Here is a 22,865-nt window from a genome sequence, read left to right on the forward strand (position 1 = left end):
GAACCAGGGCACTTGGATGACTGTGTGGAAGCAGTGGCAGCAGGACAGCCATCTGGACTGTAGGCATTTCATTTTTTTTCCAGTGCTGGGGGTAGAACTTAGAGCACATTCTTTGCTGCTGATCTACAGTCATTAGAACTTTTAGACACAGGATACAAAATATATGTTTCATTTATATCAAGAAACAAAAGAGAACTTAACCATGTAAAGAAGAAAGTAAATTTGACAAAAGTACAATGAGAAATGAAGAGTAGAATTAGAATTAAACACTTAGTGGTTAGGTTTTGGAACAGATTAGACATAGCAGAAGAGACAGGGAACTGGAAGGTAAAACCAAAGAAATCATCTAAAATATAACCCACAGAACAGGAAGGTAGAAGGCAAACAAGCAGGAATGTTTGTTTGTTTGTTGACATATATACTTACAAAGAGGGAGGTAAAGGTTTTATAGGGAGGAGAGTAGTCCACAGTTGGGGGACCTGACAGAATCCAAGCTGAGTAAAGACTCCCGCTTCTTCTGGGATATTGATATCAAAAACATAATGAAGGTGTAACTCTTTGGTGGCACACTCTTCTAGCACGTGCAGGGCCCCAGGTTTGGTTCTTAGCACCACACACATGCACATACACAATACAGTAAAAGCAGTCATCGATTATAACTCACGTCACATGAGAATCTGAGCCTGTATTTATTATAGTTTGTTTGATATTATTTACCATTAAGTGTGTACATAGGAAGAAGTGAAGTGCTTGTGTCAGAATATCAACTTACAAATGTGAAGCAGTGATATGCCACAAGTCCTCAGGGGGTGCTCAAAGAAGTGCAGTGAGTTGCAGTCTGAAATTACCCTTCTGATCACATGTTAATTCAGATGCCGGTAGCTGCAATGGGGAACCCTGCCAGGTGCCTCCAAAATTAGATGAATTTTTACATCATGAGTATCAGACCACCATCCATACCTCCTGCTAGAATGGATGAGCAGGAATTCTATGATTCTTCTGCCAAATGTTCACAGCCTGACTGCTTCTGAGAAAGCAGACATAAATTGAAAGATAGTCTACAAATCCCTGAACGGTGTGCTTCAAAAATGCCAGGGTTAAGAAAGACCAAGACAGGCTGAGAGGCTGTTACATGGCAAAGAAGCCCAATAAGATATGGCAACCACACACATCCATCTTGGGTTGAGATCTACATCAGGAAAAACAGTGATAAAGGCCATCTTTAGGACTGACTCTGAATGTGGTCTGCAGATTAGATGATAATGCACTAGTGAAAAGTTTCTGATTTTGAAAAGTGTTCTGTATTTGTGTTAGAGTACCTAGTTCTTAGGAAATACATTCAGGTCCACTGGGGCCAGTGGTCTCCGCAATTCAGAAGAGGGTGGCACATATTCACACATTCAGACAGAGGGTACATGCACAGGAGGGCCAAGGGCAAAGACATGGGAGATTCTCGGACTGTCCTTGCAGTTACATCAGAATAAAAAGTTAGAACCAGGAAAGAAGTGTGCTGCAGATTACACCATAAGGAAACACCAGAACAGAGGAGAAGATATTAATAATGGCCAGAGCTCGGAGGAAGATTGCTCAGGAGGAAGCATCTTAGAAGCAGTGCAATGAAGCCAGCAGTGGTGGGGCTGGATTCCGCTCAGAACCAACAGAGAATGATTAGATGCAATAAAATTAGCTCTTAAAATTAGGATGAAATAGACATTTTCAGACAAAACTGAGTTGCCATTTGCAAATCATCAATAAAGGACACTCTTAGTGTGTTTCAGGCAGACGGAAAGAGACCCCAGATCAAAGCATGGAGTACAGGAAAGCATAAAGGGTGAGGGACATGAGGGCAGATCCCACACAGTCGACTGGCAGTATTGATGATGATGTCCTGAGAAGAGCTTGAACACAAAACACTAACCACACAGTGGTGCCCAGGAGGCCCATGGGCTCAGACAGCCAACGGTGCTGTGCTCAGTGCCTAGTGCCCAGGCTACCAGAAGGAACCAAAGAAGAACCTGGTACCCCAAGGGAGTCTTCACCCCTGTGAAGGCAAGAGAGGAAAGGGATGGTGTGAGACAGGTGAGGCTGGCAGAGCCAAAGCACCAGACTCAAGCCACTGGCCAGGCAGGCTCTGGTGTGTGCATCTGAGGAGGAAGGCAACAGCCTATGGCTAGAGGCGTGACTGTGTGAGTGGGTGCGTTTTTGTCTGTGGCATCTGGTGAAGAGAGTATGCAAGACTTGGAATTAGGAGCCAGCCATTACCCTGTCTGCCTCCTGAGGCCTACTGCTCAGGCGACAGTGTGCTTTGGGAGGAGGCATTCCCAGGACACAGTGACTTGTCCTACCCAGCCTGCTTGTTTTCTAAGGAAGTGTTTTGTTTTTGTAGTGCTGGGGATGGAACCCAGGCACTTTTTAGTTGCCAGGTAAGCTCTCTGCCACAGAGCTACACCCCCTGCCCAAAAAATGCAGTTTGTTTTTGTTCTGTTCTTTTTCTTTTTCTTCCCCTTCCCCTTCCCCTTTCCCTTCCCCTTTCTCTCTCTTTCTCTTTCTCTTTCCCTTCCCCTCCCCTCTCCTTTCTTTCTCTCTTCTCTCTTCCCTCTTCTCTCCTATCTCTATCTCTTATCTCTATCTCTATCTCTGTCTCTGTCTCTTTTTCTTTCTTTGAAGAGAATTATGCCTTTATTCCTTGCTTTGCCAATTAGGCAGGCTGAGTAGTTTGCTTTTTGGTGATCACTCAGAGACCAAATCCTATATCCTTACCTGACTCCTCTGACTCTCCCTTGGTTTCAACCTTGGCTGGCGCAGCTGCAGCAGCAGAAACAGCAGTGATGGCTGCAGTGACAGGGACAGCAGCCACAAATGCACATGAATCACCTGAGAAGGCCTTGACATTTTCAGTAAGAGCAAAGGTGTAATCTGTCTGTATAGACAAAGCCAGGACCCACTTGTAGCCATTGATGATAGAATGGGGCACTGACACAACAGTTGGGTAATTGATCTGCAGACACACTGGCCACATTGCAGGCACCCTCCAGAAAGCAAGAATGCTGTTTCCTTTGTAATGTCAAGCATTTCTGGGTTGTAAATGCTCCCATTGTCAAACACTTGCAGAATGGTCAGCCCAAAGGAGAATGGGGAGATGTCCAACATGTTCAGAAGGGTGGCCTTGCTGGCTGCCACTTTCTCTCCAGTCTAGATCAGCTGTACATCAGTGAGGATTTCAATGTGGCCCTGGAGATTTTAGTGGTGATGCCCAGAGCCTGGAAAAAGGAAGCCCCTGACCAGTATTCTGGCCTGATGCAGTGACTTCACATGGTATAAAGCATCAGCACAGGCAGCAGTTGGCACTTTATTAGCCAGCAGCATACTCCTGATCTCAGTGAGGTCTTCCTTGGTAAACACAAAGCCCACATTCCCTCAGATATGAGGCAACAGTTTCTCCAGAGCTGGGTTATTTTCCAGATGTCCTTGGAAGGCATTAGCACCATAGCCTTCCCTTGGAGGGACACGTGCATCTGCCGGATCTACTTGGAGCCCACATTGTCTGTTCCTGCAGTGGATGATCTTAAGGAAACAGTTGGATTTCCAGGTCACCCTGTCTTCTCTGGACATCCCCACAGTGCATCAGGGATCACCACAGGGGGCTTAAAGATGATGTCACTCTTAAGAGAATACCTGGGAAGAGCACAGTTTTATTTTCATTCTTTGTTTCTTAGTTACTTTTTCTCATTGCTGAGACAAAATACCCAACACCCAAAGTTAAAGGAGGAAAGATTTATTTTGGCTTGCAGTTTGTTAGAGGTTTCAGTTGGCTAGCTCCAAGTCAGGGTGGTCTGGTAGAGGAGAAACAACAGTTTATGGCAGGCAGCAAGGCAGCAAGCTGCTGCAGCAGCTCCCTTTGTGCCCCTTGTACTCTAATCCATGCTATATGCCCATAGGGCAGTTAGCACTCACATGCAGGGCCTTCCCATTTTCCATACCCATAACAGTGCCAAACCAATCGGTAGATTAATTTAGTAATTATAAACCTTTGATTCTAGCATCACACACCCTAGATCCATGCCCCTCTAAGAAGCCCTACCTATGATCACATGAGGCTTTAGGGGAACATCTAGACACAGCCCTAACACTTTGGTCTGAAAAACTACTTGCTTAGCAAGATTCAGTGGGATATTTGATCTTCCCCAGTTTTCTGAGCTCTAGCATGAGGTGAATCTCAAGCCTCAGAACACTTTTTTTTTTTTTTTTTTTTTTTTGGTCTTTTTGAGATAGGGTCTTCTTTTGCAGTTCAGGTTGGCTTTGAGCTCACTTTGTAGTGTAAGCTGGTCTCGAATTTGGAATGATCCTGCTGCCTCAGCCTCCCAACTGCTGGGATTACAGGCATGCATCATGGCCTGTCTAAGCCCCTTGAGTCCAGGGAACAAATCCCCTGACTTTGAAATAAGTATGGGCAAGCATCACTTAAGGCAGGTTACTAAGCTTCCTGTACTGTCTGTGGCTCAGGATTGGTCCTGGTCCTGGTCTAGGAAAGGGGTTGCTCATAGCTTGTCTTTATGCTTATGTCTTGGGTTAATAGTGTATGTCATGATATAATGAGTATATGTATTACTGGTGGAATAAATTGCATGTACGTAGGTTTGCTGCATCCAATCTGGAGAAACTGAGCACCACAGTAGGTTAGCCCAGCTCTTCCCAGTTCCAGGCATATCGTGTACTTTTGTGGGGCAGCAGTGTGCCACATACCAGATAGAGACCTGGTCCTCACTCCAGCCACTGTGGTGGAGCATACTTTTATCTTACCCCAGTGTTCTGTAATGAGCCCGTGGCTACTGTAGCCACACTGTGGCTCTTCTACCATGAACTCCTGGTGCAGGGTCAGGCAGGAGAGGAGAGAAAAGCACTTGTGGCCCCACTAGACCTCTGGGACCAAGCCAACTCTGCAGTACTGTGCTTCTCTGCAGTATGACGAACATGTGATCAGCCCGAAGGAGTTCGTCCACCTGGCAGGGAAGTCCACCCTGAAGGATTGGAAGAGGGCCATCCGAATGAATGGCATCATGCTCAGGTGGGTCCTGCACAAGTGTGCTCGTGACAGGAGGGGGTTGTGGCCTTGCTTTTTTATTTGATTTGGGTGTTTGAAGACTGTGCATGTTCGATGTGGTCAGTCCTGACAGACCCTTCCTCTGTAGCTGTACCTGTTCACACTCTACAGGGACTAGAGCCTTCTGGCTCTCTAGCAGGGACACTGTCAGACTTTTAAGAATTGTGTGTGTATGAAATTTCATTTAATTTCACAAATTCTGCAGATACTTGGGCTAGTTTTTACTAAAAAAGGGTATAATCTGGTGTTTAGGCATCAGTTGGGTATCCAGGTTTAATCTGACCATAGCCTTTCACGTCATCCTTTATTTTGTCTTCTTTATTCCTTTTTATTAAAGTCTCATGCGGAGTGTACAGATGGCTGTTGCACCATGCTTGACATGTGTTCTTTGTGACTCATTAGGCACACTGGTATCTGTGTGCCCAGAAGATGTTGGTGCTGCAGGGAAGGTTCCCGTGGTCAGTGTCCATTTCCTTGCTTTCCCAGCTGGTGCATTGCTTTGTGTCAGTCAGTTTTGCCTTGAGAGTGACCTGCCTGGTCGTTTCCCACAGACCTCAGTCCCATGTTACTGAATCAGCCTCTGGTTTTCTAGAATGGCTGACTGCAAAGCTGCACAGATGCAGAGCGAGGGACAGTATGTGGAGAACTTTATATATACCTGAGGCCAGCACGACCCAAAGCCAAAGCTATGCCAGAACTCCAGGCCCTGTTCGTGGGACACAGCAGGCTGACTGGCTGAGACCTCTGAACTTGGACAGACAGATCCTAGCTGGTCAGCATGTACAGTAGCCTTTCTGGCAGGCAAGAATAAGAAAAGACCACAGCTTCAGATGCTATCTTGGAGTCATGTGGACCTTCTTTCCTGTCATGTCCAGAGGACAAGACATTTCCTGGAAGTAACTCCTGCATCTTTGCTACAGAACTGGGCTACTCTTAGTCTGGGCAGGTTATGGTACCTCCCTAGTACCAGCATGGAGCAGGTGTCTCCAAGATGCCCATCAGCCAGTGTCCTTGTCCCTTAAGCTGGACAGAGTACTACGTGGATGGCCTGGGGCAGCTATACCAGCTGCAGTGTGTTCCTCGTGGAGCTTTATGCCTAGGGGAATGTGCATTCTGCCTCCTGCGTGGTGGAACCTCACCCTGGTTAGCACCTCTACTGAGGCCTACACCTGCAGACAGATGGTCAGGAAAATGGATTAGGTTTCTTGGGTTTCACTTGGACTGTTATGTCCTTTCTGCAGGAAGATCATGGACTCTGGAGAGCTGGACTTCTATCAGCACGACAAGGTCTGCTCCAACACCTGTCGCAGCACCAAAATTGACCTGTCGGGGGCCCGAGTGTCCCTGAGCAGCCCCACATCTGCAGAGTACATCCCGCTCACACCCGCTGCAGCTGATGGTGGGTGCACGGGGCCTTGGTCTTGCAGTCTGTGAAGCTGTCGAGTCAGGTGTGGTGGCACATGCCTGCAAATTCTAGCCACTTGGGAAGCCAAGAAGGGAGAATTTTAAGTTCAGAGGCAGCTAGAGTAACTTAGTGAAACCCTGTCTTAAAAATTTAATTTTTGTTTTGCTTTGTTTTGTTTTTTTGAGACTGGTCTCACTGTGTAGTTCAGGCTAGTCTTAAACTCACTATGTAGCCTGGGCTGTCTTTGTAATGTAAACCTCCTGCCTCAGCCTCCCAAGAACTGGTTTACAGGGTTGAGTCAGCATACCTGGCTCTGTCTCAAAAAACAAATTTATGTGTGTATGTTTTAAAAGACATACACATCATTTAATCTAGCCACTTCAGTAATCAATTAGCAAGCTTCTTAGAAGGGGAAAGGGAGTCTGAATTTGAAAATAGTATCTATATGTACATTTATTCTACTATAATTGATCAAGAAACACTAATAGCACAGATAAGGAACATTGGCTGTGGTTTTTTCTCTTGAACGGTCTCTTCACTAAGATGTTTTTCAGATCTCATTCAGTGACCACTGTAGGTCAGGTCTACTCTTACCCTAGCACCACATTAGGGAATGGCTCCATTCCAGGACAGCAAATCGGAAGCAAATCACCATCACTATGCCACCTCCTGCACAATACCCACTTCCTGGGTTAGATGAATAGGTGATACTACAGGGATATTTAAATTGTGGAAACGAAACTATGAAACAATGTAGGTCTGATATACAGAGCTCAGTAACTATTCATTACCATTATTACCGTATTTCTTTAGCTCTAAGTCTTCAGCTTTTAAACATTTTAACATTTCTGTCCTAGTGTACACCTTAAAAATCTCTATACATTTAATGATTTTCTTAGCCTGCTATCCTGCTGGCTGTTACTAAATGTTAATGGTGTCCTGGAATCAAGAACAGTGAATGGAACAAGTAACAAAGGATGACTATAAAGTTGCCTTAGGTCAAATTTCTGACCCTTAAAATAAGGGTCTAAAAGGACTGATGGCCAAGAAGAGGAGGACACAGTCCCAGAAGAGAAAAGGATGCAGTCCTAGACTAAGGAGCAGGGGGTATCAGATCAGGGGAGGCCTGAAGGGAGATGGGAAAACTGGCTGGAGAAGGCACCCACCTTGAGGAAATCTATGTGGGGCTCTGTTAGCCAAACCAGGGGCGGAGAAAGGTGGTGGGGGCAGCAGTGTATCAGTTCCCTTTATTTCCCAGCACTGATCCACAGCATTTAGGGAATTCCATGACAGGGGCCCCTGGGCAAGATGAAGGCACTGTTGCAGGGTGGGCTGGAGAAAGCCATAAGGTGTGGGAGGAGCCTGCAGGGGAGAAAAGGCAACTGCCTCCCATAGGTTAGGGCGGCCACGTGGCAGGCAAACAGGCAGGCAGAAGGCTGGGAGCTCGGGACATGGGGGAAATGTGGGCCAAGAGGAAAACAAAAATGGATGCAAGGAATGCGAAGGTGGGACACGTATTGTGTGGGAGGGATGGGAGAATGGGGAGGGCGCCCAGAGGGAGGGCCAGCCCGGGGCAGGCAAAGGGGTGGACCAGAGGCAGCTGTGGCTTTTCACCATTTTCACTTTCTGTGTGTGGGTGAAGCTGATGCAGTGCTCACACCAGGAGACAAAGAGCTCCACAACCCAGGTGCTGCGGGAGTTGAGCACGGGGCCAGGTAGCGTGTCCACCTGCAGCAACGTCACAGGGTCAGAGGACAAGTATAGCACCCCGAGCTGGGCCTCACCAGAACCGGGCACTGTGAGTAGCAGACGCAGGAGCAGCAGGAGCAAGTGCCACATCTTATCATTCTTCATGGCCTTGTGTGTCACCACCCACAAATTTGTTACCAGTCAGTGCCATCTGGCCTCAAAGCCTGTCTCAAAAATTAAAAACAAAAAACAGTGCACCTGGCCTGACCAGCCCTCCTCTGGTTCTATGTCATTTCCTCTTGGAGATCCCACCTTTTACATGGGGCCTCGCCTGATCAAGTTGGCCTCTTCCTTCCTCACAAAGAAATCTGAATTGCTGGGTTCATTGACAGGGAAGACTAAAATACCTTCTTTTTAAGTGATTTTCATTATAAAAATAGTGCATACATAGAGAAGGGTATAAAGAATACTAAAGGAACTTCCCCGTGCCTTGGCTGCCTGCTTTCACTCAAGGCCGGCCTTGCTGTGGGGGCTACACTCCCTGGGCATTTGGTGGTTTGCAGACCTGTGTGTCACTCTCAGTCTTCTTACTGGTATTCGGCTGCAAGTCCTTCCTGCCCCTTGGACTTTGGGTGATGACATTCTTCCATGTGGATGTCCATAGTTCAGAACGATTAACTGTTCTCTGGAATTCCACTCAGCTTTCTGGATGAAAAATTCTATCTACCTATTCTTTTTTTTTTTTTTTTTTGGTGCCAAGGATCAAACTCATGACCTCATGCTTGCCAGGCAGACGCTTAAGCCACTGACTAAATCCCCAGCCCCTACCTATTCTTTTAAAAGTGAGGCTGGAGTCAAGTGGGGTTCTAAGCTCCCACTTGTGTCATCTGATGATGCCAGCCAGTACTGTCTTTCCAATGATGTCCCTCTAGAATGTGGGGATGGAGTGTGCTCCCATGTGATCAAGGACATCCTTTAGCTCATCCAAACATGAGCCAATTTATAGGCCTTGACCTGTCCCTCATATAAGAAGAGAGGCCAGAGTGGCTTGAGGCATTGTCACTCTGCCCCATGTCCTTGTTGTGTCCTAACAGACTGCAGGTCATAGTGCTGAGCCCTGTGAAGCCCGGGGACACTCAGGCTGCTGTAGTCATAGTGGCTGTCCATGGTTGGGTTGTGACGGTTGGTGGCCATGGTTTATAGCAACCTGCAGGTGTCAGTTGCTTAGTTCCTTTCTTGATCAAAGTCCTAGGTTGGATACTGGGGGACCCAGGGCAGAACCCTGCCTGGGGTACCTTGGAGCATGAGGCAATGTGGAAAAGGGGCATTCAGGGTCCTTGTGGCCAACATCGGGGCACAGGACCCTCTGCCCTGCCTTACTAAAGTCACCCAAAGGTGACCAGCCAGCACAAATGGGCACCGCTAGTGTTCTCTCCTAAGGAAAGGAGACTTCACACCTGGGGGAAACAGAGTCTGGATTAGGATTCAACTCTTTCTGCAGTTTGTTTCTTCTTGCAGTGGGAATCTTTAAGAACCTGTGCCTTGGCCATTGTGTAGTTAGTAAGAGCTTATGTATCAGTTCACACCAGGAATATCATTTGTTCATATCCCCGTTGATTCCAGGTATGTGTAATATTTACCAGCAGCACATCTTTGTTGAGTAGAAAAGGTGGCACAAAGTTGGAAACCTTACCCAAATACTCACTTGTTTCATCTGCTTCTGAGTCAGTCTGTATGGGAGACCACTTAGTGGAAAGCCCAGAACAGCCAAATGTGAACTGCACAGACAGCTGGGGTGCAGGCCCTGGAAGTGAACTCAGGAATATATCAGAATAGGTGGCCTGTCGCTCTTCTGATTTAGAATTTTGGAAACATGGTAAATGCCAAGTTTACAGCAGCATCCAGGAACAGTAGATGAGAGGTAACAGTGGAATCCAGGGTGACCTGGGTCTTGCTTATTAGTGGTAAAACAAGTCACTCAGGTCCCTGATAGTTGACCTGCGGGAGCTCGTTGAGTAAAGTTGTAAGTAGAACCAGAGGTGAAATGCTGGGAATTGCTGACAGTTTTTCTCCTGTTTTTTTTTTTTTTCTTGACAATGTCTGTGATTAGAAATAAACTGTGAGGCAGGTGTATTAATTGGTTTTCCTGTTGCTGGGCACCACCTGACACTCATGGCTGAAAGGAGGAGAGGGTTAATGTGGCTCCTGTTTCACTGGCATTCAGTCTATTATTGGCTTTCTACAGAGTGGAAACTGTATGGCACTGAAGCAAAAGTGCTAATTCCGATGGCTGGAAAGCAGTGCCAGCGCAGAAGGGTGAGGGACCAGACATAGATCCCAGAAAGATGCCCTGTCCACTCCCAGGCAAAGTCACTCCATCCTAAACAGCACAGCCGAATTTCCTTGGTTGCTCTAGTAGAAGTGTGTTTGTTAATTCTGTGAAAACAAATGGCACAGAGGGACTCAGATCAGCCTTGGGAGGATTGGCAGGACTCATGAGGGTATGGGAGCTGCTGTGCAGAATGACATCCGTGTTCCATTTTGCTTGTAGTGAATGGTTCACCTGCCACCATCACCATAGAGACCTGTGAAGACCCCAGTGACTGGACAACAGCTATTGGAGGTATAGCCTTGTGGGTTTCTCGTGAGTGCAGGTGGCCTGTGGGGCAAGCCACCTGTCCAGTCTGACCCCGGCTTGGGCTGGGCTCTGACTGCTGTGGCCCTAGGGACTCTGAAGTGGACATCAGTCACCCATCTGTTAGACTTACGGGCTAAGTGATGTGTGCCTAGTGCTCCAACTTCCCTGGGCAGTCGCCCTGGCTGTCCTTGCCCTTCCTCACTAAAGGTTACCCCTAGCAGAAGCACTCTTCCGCCCGCCCAGCCCTTTGCTTCCCTCACAGATGACACGTTTGCCTTCTGGCGGGGGCTGAAAGATGCTGGCCTGCTGGACGAGGTCATCCAAGAGTTCCAGCAGGAGCTGGAGGAGACTATGAGAGGCCTGCAGCAGCGGGTGCAGGATCCTCCCCTGCAGCTCCGAGGTGAGGCACCCCAGTATCCCCCCTGCCAGCTCCTGTAGGCCCTGCTCTGCACCTGGGATGGAGGCCCAGCCTAGGCTGTGCTGACAGTGGGAGGGTCACTTGGCATGCACCATAGGCTTTGTGGAGCTCCTCCTGCTGCCCAGATCCCTAACAACCACGCCCAGCCCTGGGGTCTGGGCCCTCTGGGAGGGAGCCTGGGTTCTCATCAAGTATTCATATTGCTCCTTTAAGATGCTGTCCTCCTCAACAACATTGTACAGAATTTTGGCATGCTAGACCTGGTGAAGAAGGTGCTGGCCAGCCACAAGTGCCAGATGGACCGTTCACGGGAGCAGTATGCCCGGGACCTTGCAGGTATGCCTGATAGGACACTGAGGGGTCAAGGTGTCTGTGGTTCATCTTTCTGGCCATTGCCTCTGAGGTGGGGAGTGAGGGGAACCCAGGTATCACATCCTGAAAAGTCAGTGAAACTCCAGTGCCTCTGACCTGACTTCACCAGGGCAGAGTGCACAGATTGTTATGTTTACTAACTTTTCTGAGGTGACAAGTTATTAAGAGGAATGACAGAGAAGTGGAAAGGGCCACCTTGTCCCACCCAGAGCTAGGATTGCTCTTGTGGTGTCATGTGTTTATTTCAGGTTCTCTGTGGGGTTGATACTTACATGTGTCTGCCAGGTATACACCACATATACACAATGTGTATACCTGTGTGCGTGTAAATAGGCTCATTACCCCAGCTGCTTTGGTGCCAGCAGCTGTCTGTATGAAGAGTGTGACTGGCACAGGGTAGAGTAGATGGGGATGGTCTAACACATGCACTTCCCTCAGTGGAGTAGCAGCCGTGTGTCATCCAAGGCCAACTGAGGGGCCACTCTGCTGACCTCAGCCTTGCAGGTTGTTTGGGCGTGGCTAGCTCTTGGGCTGGTTGGTGATGGTGCGTGTCTGCTCCTTCCCCAGCCCTGTGGGGATGCCGCCTGTCCTGCTCCCCCATGGTGACACTGTGTGTCCCCTACAGCCCTGGAGCAGCAGTGTGATGAGCACCGCCGCCGCGCCAAGGAACTGAAACACAAGTCCCAGCACCTCAACAACGTGCTTATGACGCTGACCCCTGTCTCTCTACCACCCCCCATGAAGCGGCCCCGGCTGGCTCGGGCCACGTCTGGACCGGCCTCCATGGCCTCACAGGTGCTCACCCAGTCTGCACAGATCGCCCTTGGCCCAGGCGTGCCAGTGTCCCAGCTGACCAGCGTACCACTTGGTAAAGTGGTGTCCACACTGCCCTCAGCCGTCCTGGGCAAGAGCTCCCCTCAGGCTCCCCCTGCCAGCTCGCCAGCCTCTCCACTCCTTGGGGGCTACACAGTCCTGGCCTCCTCAGGCTCTGCTTTCCCTAGCACGGTGGAGATCCACCCGGACGCATCCAGCCTCACAGTTCTGAGCACAGCAGCCATGCAGGACGGCAGCACAGTGCTGAAAGTGGTCAGCCCGCTACAGCTCCTCACTCTGCCCAGCCTGGGCCCCACCCTGCAGAATGTGGCCCAGGCATCACCGGCAGGCAGCACAATTGTGACAGTGCCTACAGTAGCCACTGCAGGGCCTGATGAGCACACAGCCACCATTGAGGTGGCTGCTATGGCAGAGGACCACGAGCAGAAGTAGCTGGTGGGGAGGAAGAGGCCCCTCGGGGTGGACAGAGCTGACTGCCTCTCCTCAGGCCACTGCAGGCAGAGGCCACGGAACTGGCTCGGCACAGGCAGGTCTCATGGGCTGAACCAAAGAGAGCACTTGCCAGAAGAATCAAGAAAAAGGGACAGAAAGATGCCAGCAATCTGAAAAATCGGTCTTCACCTTCTAAACTCCCCTCCCTTGTTTTTCTTGGGAAATATACTTTTCCATCTGTTGCTTATTAATACTGTTTACACATTGGCCTTGAGCAGGAGCCGGGGGACAGTGACCAGAAGGCTTGGGGATAGCTAGGTGCAGGCAGCAGAGGCAGGGATGGCGGGCACTAACACCCTGCAGGTGCTGGTGGCACCAGAGTCCACCCAAATCACTGAGACCCTAGTGCCTGTGCTCCCATTGGGCCTGTCTTGGGGTCTGAGCCCGCTGGGGGGGGGGCATAACTAACACATGTCTTGGGAAATGTACCCAAGTGTGGAAACCCATGGATCCTATGGATTTGGTTTCTTCCCACAGTTTTTTGTAGGTTTAGTGTGGCCAGCACCCCGCTCTTCTGCCTGTGGAAACATGGTCCTGTGGCTGGGGTACAGACCCAGTAGGTGCTCAGGTGGCCAAGAGACCCCACAGACCAGGTGAGGTCTGGGCACTATTGCACATGCGCTGCAAGTGTCTTTAAGTGAATTGTTTAGTAGGCTTCTAGAAAAGAGTCAGATTTATAGCATTTGCAACCAAAACAGTGCTGAGTGCCTAGGATTCCCAAGTGGGCTGTGGGGTAGGCCTGGACACTTGTGCATGCACCTGGCTGGGGTTAGAGAACCTGGGCTGTAGTCTGCTGAGGTGAATCTCTGGAGCATTTGTTTGGTAGTGTTCCTTCAGCCTTGGGCAGCTCAGATGGCTTTCCATGTGCAACCTGCTGTTGGATGCCCATGCTAGCCTGAGCCTCCCCTGGAGATGGAGTTGAGTCTTCTGGCCAGAGTGAAAGTCCCAGGGCATTGGAGGAGGCTGCCCAGGGCAGGGCAGGGCTAGCTGGAGCAGATATGATGTGGGGTACTCCGTGAAGGCTATGTCTTGGTGGTTTGCAAGTCTAGGTTTGGGCTCTTAAGGAATTTAGGCAGGGTCCGTGTTCTAGGCCACAGCTCCTAGGGCCAGACATTTCAGGGAACAAGAAGCCCAGCCACTTGCAGAGTGTGACTTGGGACAGTCTTAAGGGCCCAACTCTTTGACCCTACTTTTGGTTTTGTGTCGGGGCAAGGCCTTTCTCTAGCAGGCCTCACAGCACGAGGTGGGCCACTGTCCCTCTCCACTGTATTAAAGGGAACTAGTTGTCCCGATGTCCATTGATCCATCCCCATTAGTGTCCGAGAGACCAAGTCCCTGTCTGCTTCCCCACCACATCAAGCTACTGAGTTTCCTTTCTTGTTTTCCTTCTGTTGCATCATCGTTCACTGTTGTCATGAGTCAGCTGGTTTCAGCATGATGTTTACCTACTCCTTCTTGTACCTGTTCCTTTTTTTTTTAAGCTCATCTTTATTCAAGTCGTGAGTCTTGTTATATGCAACAGTGTGACCCTAGGAGGGACGGCAGGTGTGGGCACTGCCTAGACCCTGTTAGAGACAGCGTCACTAAGGAAACACCTGTCGCCCTGGGAGCCAGAGACCTTCCAGGGAGCATCCAGGGTGCTTATTCTCTGCACTTGGTTTGTGGTTAGTTTCCCTTCCTTGTAAGAACCAGGTTGGGACCTTTTTAGTCCCCTCCCCCTTAGTCCACAGAGGTCCCAGAAGATAGAGTTAATTGTGGAGCCATACAAAAATAAGCCCCAAATCAGCTTCAAAATTAATTTCCACCCTTCATTCCCACTGTCCCCAAGGCTGCCCACAGACGTCTGCTGCCAGCCTGTCGTCCAGGACACTCCTGACAGGTGGGGAGGGGGTTGGAGGTAAGGAGGACAAAGTCGGCCTACAGAGGGAGCTGGGCAGTGCTCCCAGCTGACTCTCCCTTGCTTCCGTGGGTCTGCTGGCTCCTCAGGGTTGCTGGGCTTCCGTGCCCCAGTTCTACCTTCTGGGCCTTGCAACCACATGCAGACACGGGTGTTCATGCTGCCCTCAGTGTGGCTTTCTGAGAAGATAGGGCTGATTTGGTTTTGCAGAAGGGTGAGAGCTTCTCTCAGTGCCTGCCTGGAGGTACCCTTGGGAAGGGCAGTGTTTGAGTTCCAGTTTGTATGTTGTTTTGCAAATATTTGCTTGGTACTTTGATTTAAAATAAAAGCAATTTTCATAATTACTGTATCTGTCTCATAATGAAAGTCTAGAGAGAACCAAATTAAATGTAAAAACAAACTGAGTGCTGTGGTGCATACCTGTAATCCCCACTACTTGGAGGCTGAGACAGGAGGATCGCCAGTTTGAGGTCAGCCTGGGCAGCTAGGCCCTGCGACAAATTAAAGAAGGGACAAAGGGTGCACTTGGTGATAGAATGCTTGCCTAACATGAGGTCCCAGTTCAATCCTCAGTGTCACACAGAGTTTAAACAAACTTGTAACACACCTGAGACAGTGCCAGCCTGTTCCAGTTCCCTCACACACATGTACATGCTTCAGCCTTTCAGAGTGTGGTCTGGGCCCCAGGACACTTCTAAGTGGCCCAAGGTTGAGCAGTTTTCTTAACAGCAGGCACTGTTTGGGTCATCTCTGCCAAATAGAGCCCTAACACAGGTCATGGCTGCCTCCATATAGGTCACTGCTGCCCTGCAAGCAGGCCAGGTGGTTCATGGACAACAGAGGTGCACTGTGCAGTCCTGGAGTCTGGAGCCCAGGGTCAAGGTAGACACTGCTGAAGGTCTCAAGGTTGTTCTGAACTTCATGGGGGCTGAGGGTCCAGCCTAGACCACCAGGCCCCTTCCTTGCCCCAGTGCTAGAGTCCCAGGGCCTCCACCAGAGAGTAGGGAGAGGCTGTGAACCTACTTTGAAACAGTCCAGCCTTCCCTACCCAGAGTGCCTGCTAGATTCTTCTCATCCAGTGCTGTGCCCTGCTCTGGCACCATGGTCCCCAAGACTCCATGGGCAACCCTCCCACATGTCAGAGTGGCAGTTACTGGGTCACGGCACTCCTGAGAATCTGACCCTTTCCCAAGACCGGGGTGGGGGTGGGGGTTCGTGTTTGGAAAGTCAGAGTTCGGTCTCCTTTGGGTGAGCGATGTTTAGGGTCCACACTGGAGACCTGCCCTTCAGTACTTTTTTGCACATGTGGTCCATGGCAGTAAGGAGCTAACAGATGCACCCAGGCCTTCCGGTGCACTGGTGCACTGTCATCTCCTCCACCCCAGCCTCCTCATAGCATCGCGAGTTCCTGCTGGCAGGGTGGCGTGTGGAGGACTGGCGACACAGATCAAGTTGGCTGCTTTGCATGTGTTAAGGTTAGGTTATCAGTTAAATATACGTCAGTGATTGATGCAGCTTCTTGCTCCGCTTTTCAACATCTTTTAGTGGGTTTCAATGCCTCGCGTTTTCCTTAAATATGGAGGAGTGGAACTGAATGAAATGTGCAGAGTCCATCACATGTGGTGAAGATGGTATTTGGGAAACTCATTGTAGACGCTCGTCCAAAAAGTCTGAAAGACATTTTTTGGAGGATTTCTTCTTTGGTTAAACAATATTCTTTCTTAGTACTGTTTATCTTATAGCATTCTTTTTGATCTAAATTCTAGTTTAATATTGTTAAGCTGGCATTTATTTATTTTTGGTTGCTAGATACTTGACATATTTTTTCCTATTTTTTATTTTTTATTTTTTGAGACAGTGTCATGTTAAGAAGTTACAGCTAGCCTTGAACTCACTATAAAGCCCACCCAGGCTGGCCTCAAACCTTCAGCAATCCTGCTTCAACCTCCTGAGTACTGGGATTACAGGTATGTGGCACCATACCTGCCTACTTTTTGTGATTGACTGATTGATTGATTGATTGATTGAAGCAAGGTCTCACTATGCAGTTCAGCCTGGCCTGGAGCTCACTATGTAGCCCAGGTTGGCCTCAAACTCGCAATGATCCTTCTCCCTCAGCCTTTTGAGTGCTGGGATTACAGGTGTATGCCACTGTGATGAGCATGATTGTGTGTGTGTGAACGCACATGTGCACGTAGAGTTCCAGGGATCACTCAGAGCTGCACACATACTGTATCAGTGCTCTGCTACTGAGCCGCACAGCACAAAGGGTTTTCTTTTTCTCCTGACTTAGATTCTTTGCCTTTGTTGTTTTTTGGAGTTTGTGCTTTTGGTTTTTTGGTGTTGGTTTTTTTTTTTTCCCTTGTTGTTTTGTTTGTTTGGTTTTTGTACTGGAGAGTGAACTCAGGGAGCACAAAGCTACATCTCTAGCCCATTTAATCTCTGTCTGTCTGTCTGTGTGTCTATATTTTGATACAGAGTCCTGCTAAATTGTGCAGGCTGGGCTTAAACGTACAGTCCTTTGGTTTCAGCCTCCTAGGTAGCTGAGGTTGCAGGTATACACCCTGGTGTCCAGCGCTTTTTGCGTTTTCTTTCTTTCCTTTCTTCCTAAACTGGAGACAGCTCTCAAATTTCTTCTGTTGTGTGCTGATTTTCTTTGACCTTCCTTCCACAGTTGAGGTTGAATTTCCCTCCTCCTGGGCTGGCTTGACTCATTAAAAAAAAAAAAACAAAAACTTCTGGGCATTTAATATATACTTTATATATTCATTTGAAAGTTGCCTTACTTCAGTAGAAACTGTAAGTTTTTAAGTAGAAAATGCAAATACAGTGCTGGACTATTTTTGTATTTAGATTTGATTCACATAAAATCTAAAGTGTCAGGCCATCAGTGCTTAAGTAAAAGCAGTGTCAAAAACATATGATAGTGTTCTTAGCAAAATTAGTAAAAGCTTAGACATAAAAACTTGTAGTTAAAATGAAAAACTCTTACAGCTAAACTGATGCATACTTCCTGAGTCCCTGCACTCAGGAGGCTGAGCCAGGAGGATCATCACCAAGTTTGAGGCCAGCTTTAGCTACATAGGGAGGCTCTGTCTCAAAAAGCAAAACAAGGGGGCTGGGGATTTAGCTCAGCGGCATAAGCACCTGCCTTGCAAGCAGGCGGCTATGAGTTCGATCCCCGGTACCAGAAAAAAGAAAAAGAAAAAGAAAAAGAAAAAAAAAGCAAACAAAAAAAAATTTTAACTTAAGTTATAAAACACCATGCCAAAGGATTTTATCAACTTATTTTCAGAACATAAGTGTTTTTCTTTAGTGGGAATAGTTTTATAAATAGGTCAGAATTTTATAGAAATGTGGGTCCTGGCCTTTTCTGCCTCATTAGGAATCATTTTGTTAGGACTAATGATGTTTGTACAGAGTTTCAAATACTAAGAGAAAGCTAATGACTCAGCTTCTAAATATGAAAAGCAAACTATGACATGAATAAGGAACTAAAGACAGGAAAGCAATGTTTCAGTACGTTCTGAAGGTGATCCTGTCATAGGCCTTCACATCTTCATCTCCTAAGACACTGGGCCACCAACAGGAAAAGGTCACCTCTCAGGGAAGGCTAGGAGATTTTTTTTTTAATTGGTACCGGGGATCGAACTCATGACTGCCTGCTTGCAAGATAGGTGTTTATGCTGCTGAGCTAAATCCCCAGCCCAAGGCTATGAGATTTTTAGGTCACTAGCTTCCTTCCCTTCTCCCCAGCTCTTGCTTCCTTCATTCCCTGCATCCCACACGATTCCATATCCATTTTACGTCAGCGTGCCCAGGCTCATTGAGGACCGCCGGGTGGATTAGTCGTAGCTGCCCTCATGGTGATCCCAAAGCCAAAAGCAGTGCCATTCCCATGGGTTGGTTTTCCTGCCTCTTTAGGGCTCCTCCTCTAGTCAGTCTTTTAATGTGACAGACCACAGTGGAAACCTCCAAAGCTTTGTTGGAAAAGTGCAACAGAGCTTCCACTTTTCTCCCCTCCCCATTCAGAACCTGGACAGGGGTTGGACCTGACCTTCTGTGTTGAGGTGATCACGGAGAAACGGAGACCGACGGCTGTGGTGCAGGTGCCAGGTGGAGTGAGGATCCCTCGGGGAGTGCAGCTGCAGAGTGTACCAGCATCGTGAGACCAGCTGTCCCCTGCATTTGCTGTCCCCTGTGGCCCTTGTGAGCATCACAATGTGGCTTTACACACCAAGCTTTGGGTCACTTTTCACATAGCCACACTGCAAATGTCAGTCACTTGCCCTCAAGCTAGTGTTCAGTTTGCTGGTCTGAGGGATTAGACCTGGGCAAGGGAGATGCCCTCTGAGGGGAGATTGCTCTTTTGGCATGAGGAGTGGCGTCAAGCTCTGCTCTGCTGTGGGCCTTACTGAAGGCAGTTTGGCCTTGGCCAGGGCTCGTGGGTTTTTCCAGGTTGGCTTCTGTGAGTCCTGCACTATGAGACAGGATGTTTTTGTGAGGGTACTGATTATTTTTTTTTATTTCTGGTCTGAAGGGTCATGCTGCTTAGCAGGTAGAGTGGACTACATCCCAGGTCCTACCAGTTCCTGTCTGGCCCCAAGTCCTGTTTCCATGAAACATGGGGTGGCAGCACTTTGGGTCTCTAACCCAGTCAGAGGACAGGCTAAGCGGAGCAGCCAAGGCATGCTTGGGGTCCTCCCATGGGCTACTGCCAGGTACCCCTGTTTATTGTTTTTTTCCTTCATGTTTATTCTTAATAGTCAGTGATTGTGAGTGAGGTATCTGAGTTAGCAGCCACATACCTGTGTGTGCCATGCACACACACATACACAGAGTGAAGTGAAAGTCTGTTGCATGCAGTGCAATGCAGAGCATTTGAATGGACTGTTGAGTCCTCAGTGGACTGATGATCAGAGAACTGTAGCTCTGACCTAGGTGGCGACGCTACCGCTACCTTGTTCCTCTATGCAGTCATGCCGGCCTGGTATTCATCACCTTTCTGTTGCTGGGACGAAATACTTTACATACACAATTTAAAGGAGGAAAGGTTTATTTTGACTCACAGTTTTAATGGTCTCAGTCCATGGTTGCCTGGCTCCAAGGCAAAAACATGGTAGGGTGGGCCTGGTGGCACATGCCTGTAATCCTGGCACTCAGGGGATTGAGGCAGGAGGAGCACTTGGGCTATGTGGTGAGTTCAAGGCCAACCTGGACTGTATAGCAAGTTTCTGTCTCAAAAAACAAAGAAGAGAGGAATGGAGGAAGAAAGCTGCCCCCTCCTCAGGGTAGCCAGGAAGTAGCATGAGAGGAAAAGAGCCCAAGAACTTCCTCTGACGAGGCCCTGCCTCCCAGCAGCCCATTGAGCTGTGAACTGGGGGAATTAACCCCTTGACAAGGTTAGCAGCCTTGTAATCCAGTTACCTCTCACCTCTCAAGGAGTCTGTTAGACTTAGCACCCTGACAGCCAGGATTAACCATCACGTACTTCAACAGCCTGGTCCCTGAGCTTCATGTGATGAAACTGTACGTTAAGAACTGCTGTTTATTTGGTTTCTCTTAATGTAATGTTTTTGAACTCCCTCCATTCTTTTGTGTGTATCAGACACCCCCCCCCAGTAGTAATTGATCCAGGTGCCTGGTGATGGGCATCTAAATTGTTTGTAGATTGTGACTAAAAGCCATGGTGAGCCTGCAGGTACAAGCACTGGTATGGACCATCAGCTTCTGACCTCAGCACAAGAATCTCCACCCTGTCGCTTTTCATGGGTGCATGCATGGGAGAATTACTGGGTCACACTCATTTAACTTCCTTGGAAACTTCCAAACTGGTCACACCAGCTTATGTTTGCCCAGTACCACAGAAGAGTCCAGGTGATTCTGGGTCCCTCAACCCTGCATTCCAGGCACAAAGCAGATCTCACAAGGCTCTGATTGACAGTTGCCAGATGACTTCGTGTTGAGCAACTTTGTGTGCTTCTGCTTATTTGTATATATTTTATCACATGAAGTATCTGCTCAGATACATATTTTTAAAGCTGGACTTATGTTTGAACTTTAAGATTTAAAAATAAAGTCTCAGGTTAGTAGTGTGGCTTAGTAATAGTGCTCACCTAGCATGCTCAAGGACCTGGATTGAATACCAGCCACACAAAATAAACAAATGATTCTGCCATAGTTCACCAGATATACATGTTTTTGCTTGATTTTCTCTCAGCCAGTGGCTTGGCTTTTCATTTTTCTCATATGTTTCCCAGAGAGCAAAAGAGTTCGGCTGTTCAGCGCTTATTCCTGTGAGTGCCTTTCATGTCTGTGCCTGCGCAGCCTGAAGGGTGTGGTTCTCACCCCTCTCACTTTGGTCTCACAGGATCCCTCCTGAGTCCATCTGTATGCAAGGTAGATAGGGTGCAAGGGCCTACACACTTCCTGGACAAGCTGTACCCTATCTGATCTATCTGGTGGGGAAAAAGCCCCCTCACTAGACAAGGAGGAAGGGCTGAGTCCTCTCCCAGCCTAAACTGAGCTCTCTCGGGCACTGGTAAGATCTAGAATCTGCTAGGTCCACCCACTATACTTGGTGACTTTATCCACACCAGGGTGTACTTCTGGCTGGGAGGGAGGATCCCTGGGAGGGAGTGTGACCATTGAGTGGGCCACAATAGTCCAGGTTCTATGCACAGAGAGGAAGGATTGCCAAGGGTGCACTCTGAGATAAGTGGGGAGTAGCTATGTTTACTGAAACCACCAGAAAGGTAGCAGGGACAGGGAAAAGGGAAAAGAGCCAAATGGGCCACGATAAGCCAGGTTTTCCGAATCTGAAGCCCAGACACCTCTGACTGAGGGTGTCTCCTCCTGTGTCTCTCCCTGGCACCAGTACTCTGCTGCTTAGGACATGGCTATGCTTAGGCTTTGGTTAACTTGTTTTGTACGTCTTTTAAGAAAATGGGAGCATGCGTAACTGTTAAGGTAGAGTCTGAGCTGAGTGTAGGGAGGGGAGCGACTCACTTAGCTCCAGTGTCTAATAGCACTTTGGCACAGGTATGAGCGCTCCATGCAAGTGGGTCACCCCAGAACTGCTGAAATTATGTGGTCACCTCACAGGGAAGCCGGGCCACTGGCCCTGGGGGCCTCCCCACTCTGCTGAGATAATGACAAGCAGGTCTGGGCTTTCTAGCAGCTTCCCAGTGGTGGCAGAGGGTGGGCAAAGCTGAGGCACCTGGGTCCTTGGACAGGTGCCCAGAGAAGAGCTTGGCTCACTCCAGAGGAAGCCGAGGTCATAGGCAGAAAATTTGTTTCTTTTTAATTTGATCCAATATAAACAAACCTACACAATTTGCAAACATAGTATAAAAACTGATAAAAACTGCACATTTAAAAATATAGACTCATAATTGCTTACGTTTGTTCCTTGTGCGTTGTATTCATGTGTGTTTCTAAACCTTTGAGAATAAGACATCATGCCCCCACACCTCCTGACTTGTCAAGTGTTTATTTTCTAAGACTGAGCACACATCAATCATTAAATGAGGAAATCTGGCACTGGTAATAGCGGTACTCAGCGTGTATTAAAGTTGTGTTGTCTCACAGTACCATACCTGTGCACGTGTGTACCATTCTTGGCCCAGGGTAAGCTCAGGACCTCAGACATGCTAGGAAAGTACGCTGCCACTGAGCTGCATTTATACTTGTCTTTTTTTCCCTCAAGACAGGATCTCAAGGCCTGGGTTCCCGGAAGGTGGGGTGTACTTTATTGGGGTGGGAAGCTGCTGGAGAAGAAGAGGAATGCAACTTGGGCCAGGTGTGTGAAACCCCACCGTGACAGTGGAATTCGCTGCTGATGCTGAGTGGTCGTGAGAAACAGGGGCCAGGAGGAGTCTGGGCTCCAGAAGGCAGGCAGCAAGGTCAGCAGGATCGATCGGGGAGGCCAGAGAATGAGGACCAGCCCCCAGGCTTGAGCGGAGCAGAAGCCAGAGAACTGCCTGCCGCAACCTGCAGGTCCTGTGCAGAGGCTGAGGG

General features: G+C 48.5%; 1 protein-coding gene and 1 pseudogene across 3 annotated transcripts in view; one reads left to right on the plus strand and one right to left on the minus strand.

Moving 5' to 3' along the window:
- The window catches only part of Gmeb2 (glucocorticoid modulatory element binding protein 2), a 34,505-nt gene extending 19,318 nt beyond the window's left edge, over nucleotides 1–15,187 (plus strand). For all 3 annotated transcript variants that reach the window (XM_023561954.2, XM_063248007.1, XM_003462796.5), the window contains exons 5-10: nucleotides 4,962–5,065; nucleotides 6,343–6,500; nucleotides 10,747–10,818; nucleotides 11,096–11,233; nucleotides 11,465–11,587; nucleotides 12,249–15,187. In XM_023561954.2, the coding sequence (XP_023417722.1) occupies nucleotides 4,962–5,065; nucleotides 6,343–6,500; nucleotides 10,747–10,818; nucleotides 11,096–11,233; nucleotides 11,465–11,587; nucleotides 12,249–12,889 (1,236 nt within the window). In that variant the 3' untranslated portion in view covers nucleotides 12,890–15,187. The remainder of the gene's footprint in view (nucleotides 1–4,961; nucleotides 5,066–6,342; nucleotides 6,501–10,746; nucleotides 10,819–11,095; nucleotides 11,234–11,464; nucleotides 11,588–12,248) is intronic.
- LOC106025981 (large ribosomal subunit protein uL10-like) lies at nucleotides 2,735–3,612 on the minus strand (annotated as a pseudogene).
- Nucleotides 15,188–22,865: the final 7,678 nt, after the last annotated feature.

This window comes from Cavia porcellus, unplaced genomic scaffold (assembly GCF_034190915.1).
Source record: "Cavia porcellus strain 051 isolate PalLab524CR breed Dunkin Hartley unplaced genomic scaffold, mCavPor4.1 scaffold_5, whole genome shotgun sequence".
NCBI classification, from domain to species: Eukaryota; Metazoa; Chordata; class Mammalia; order Rodentia; family Caviidae; genus Cavia; species Cavia porcellus.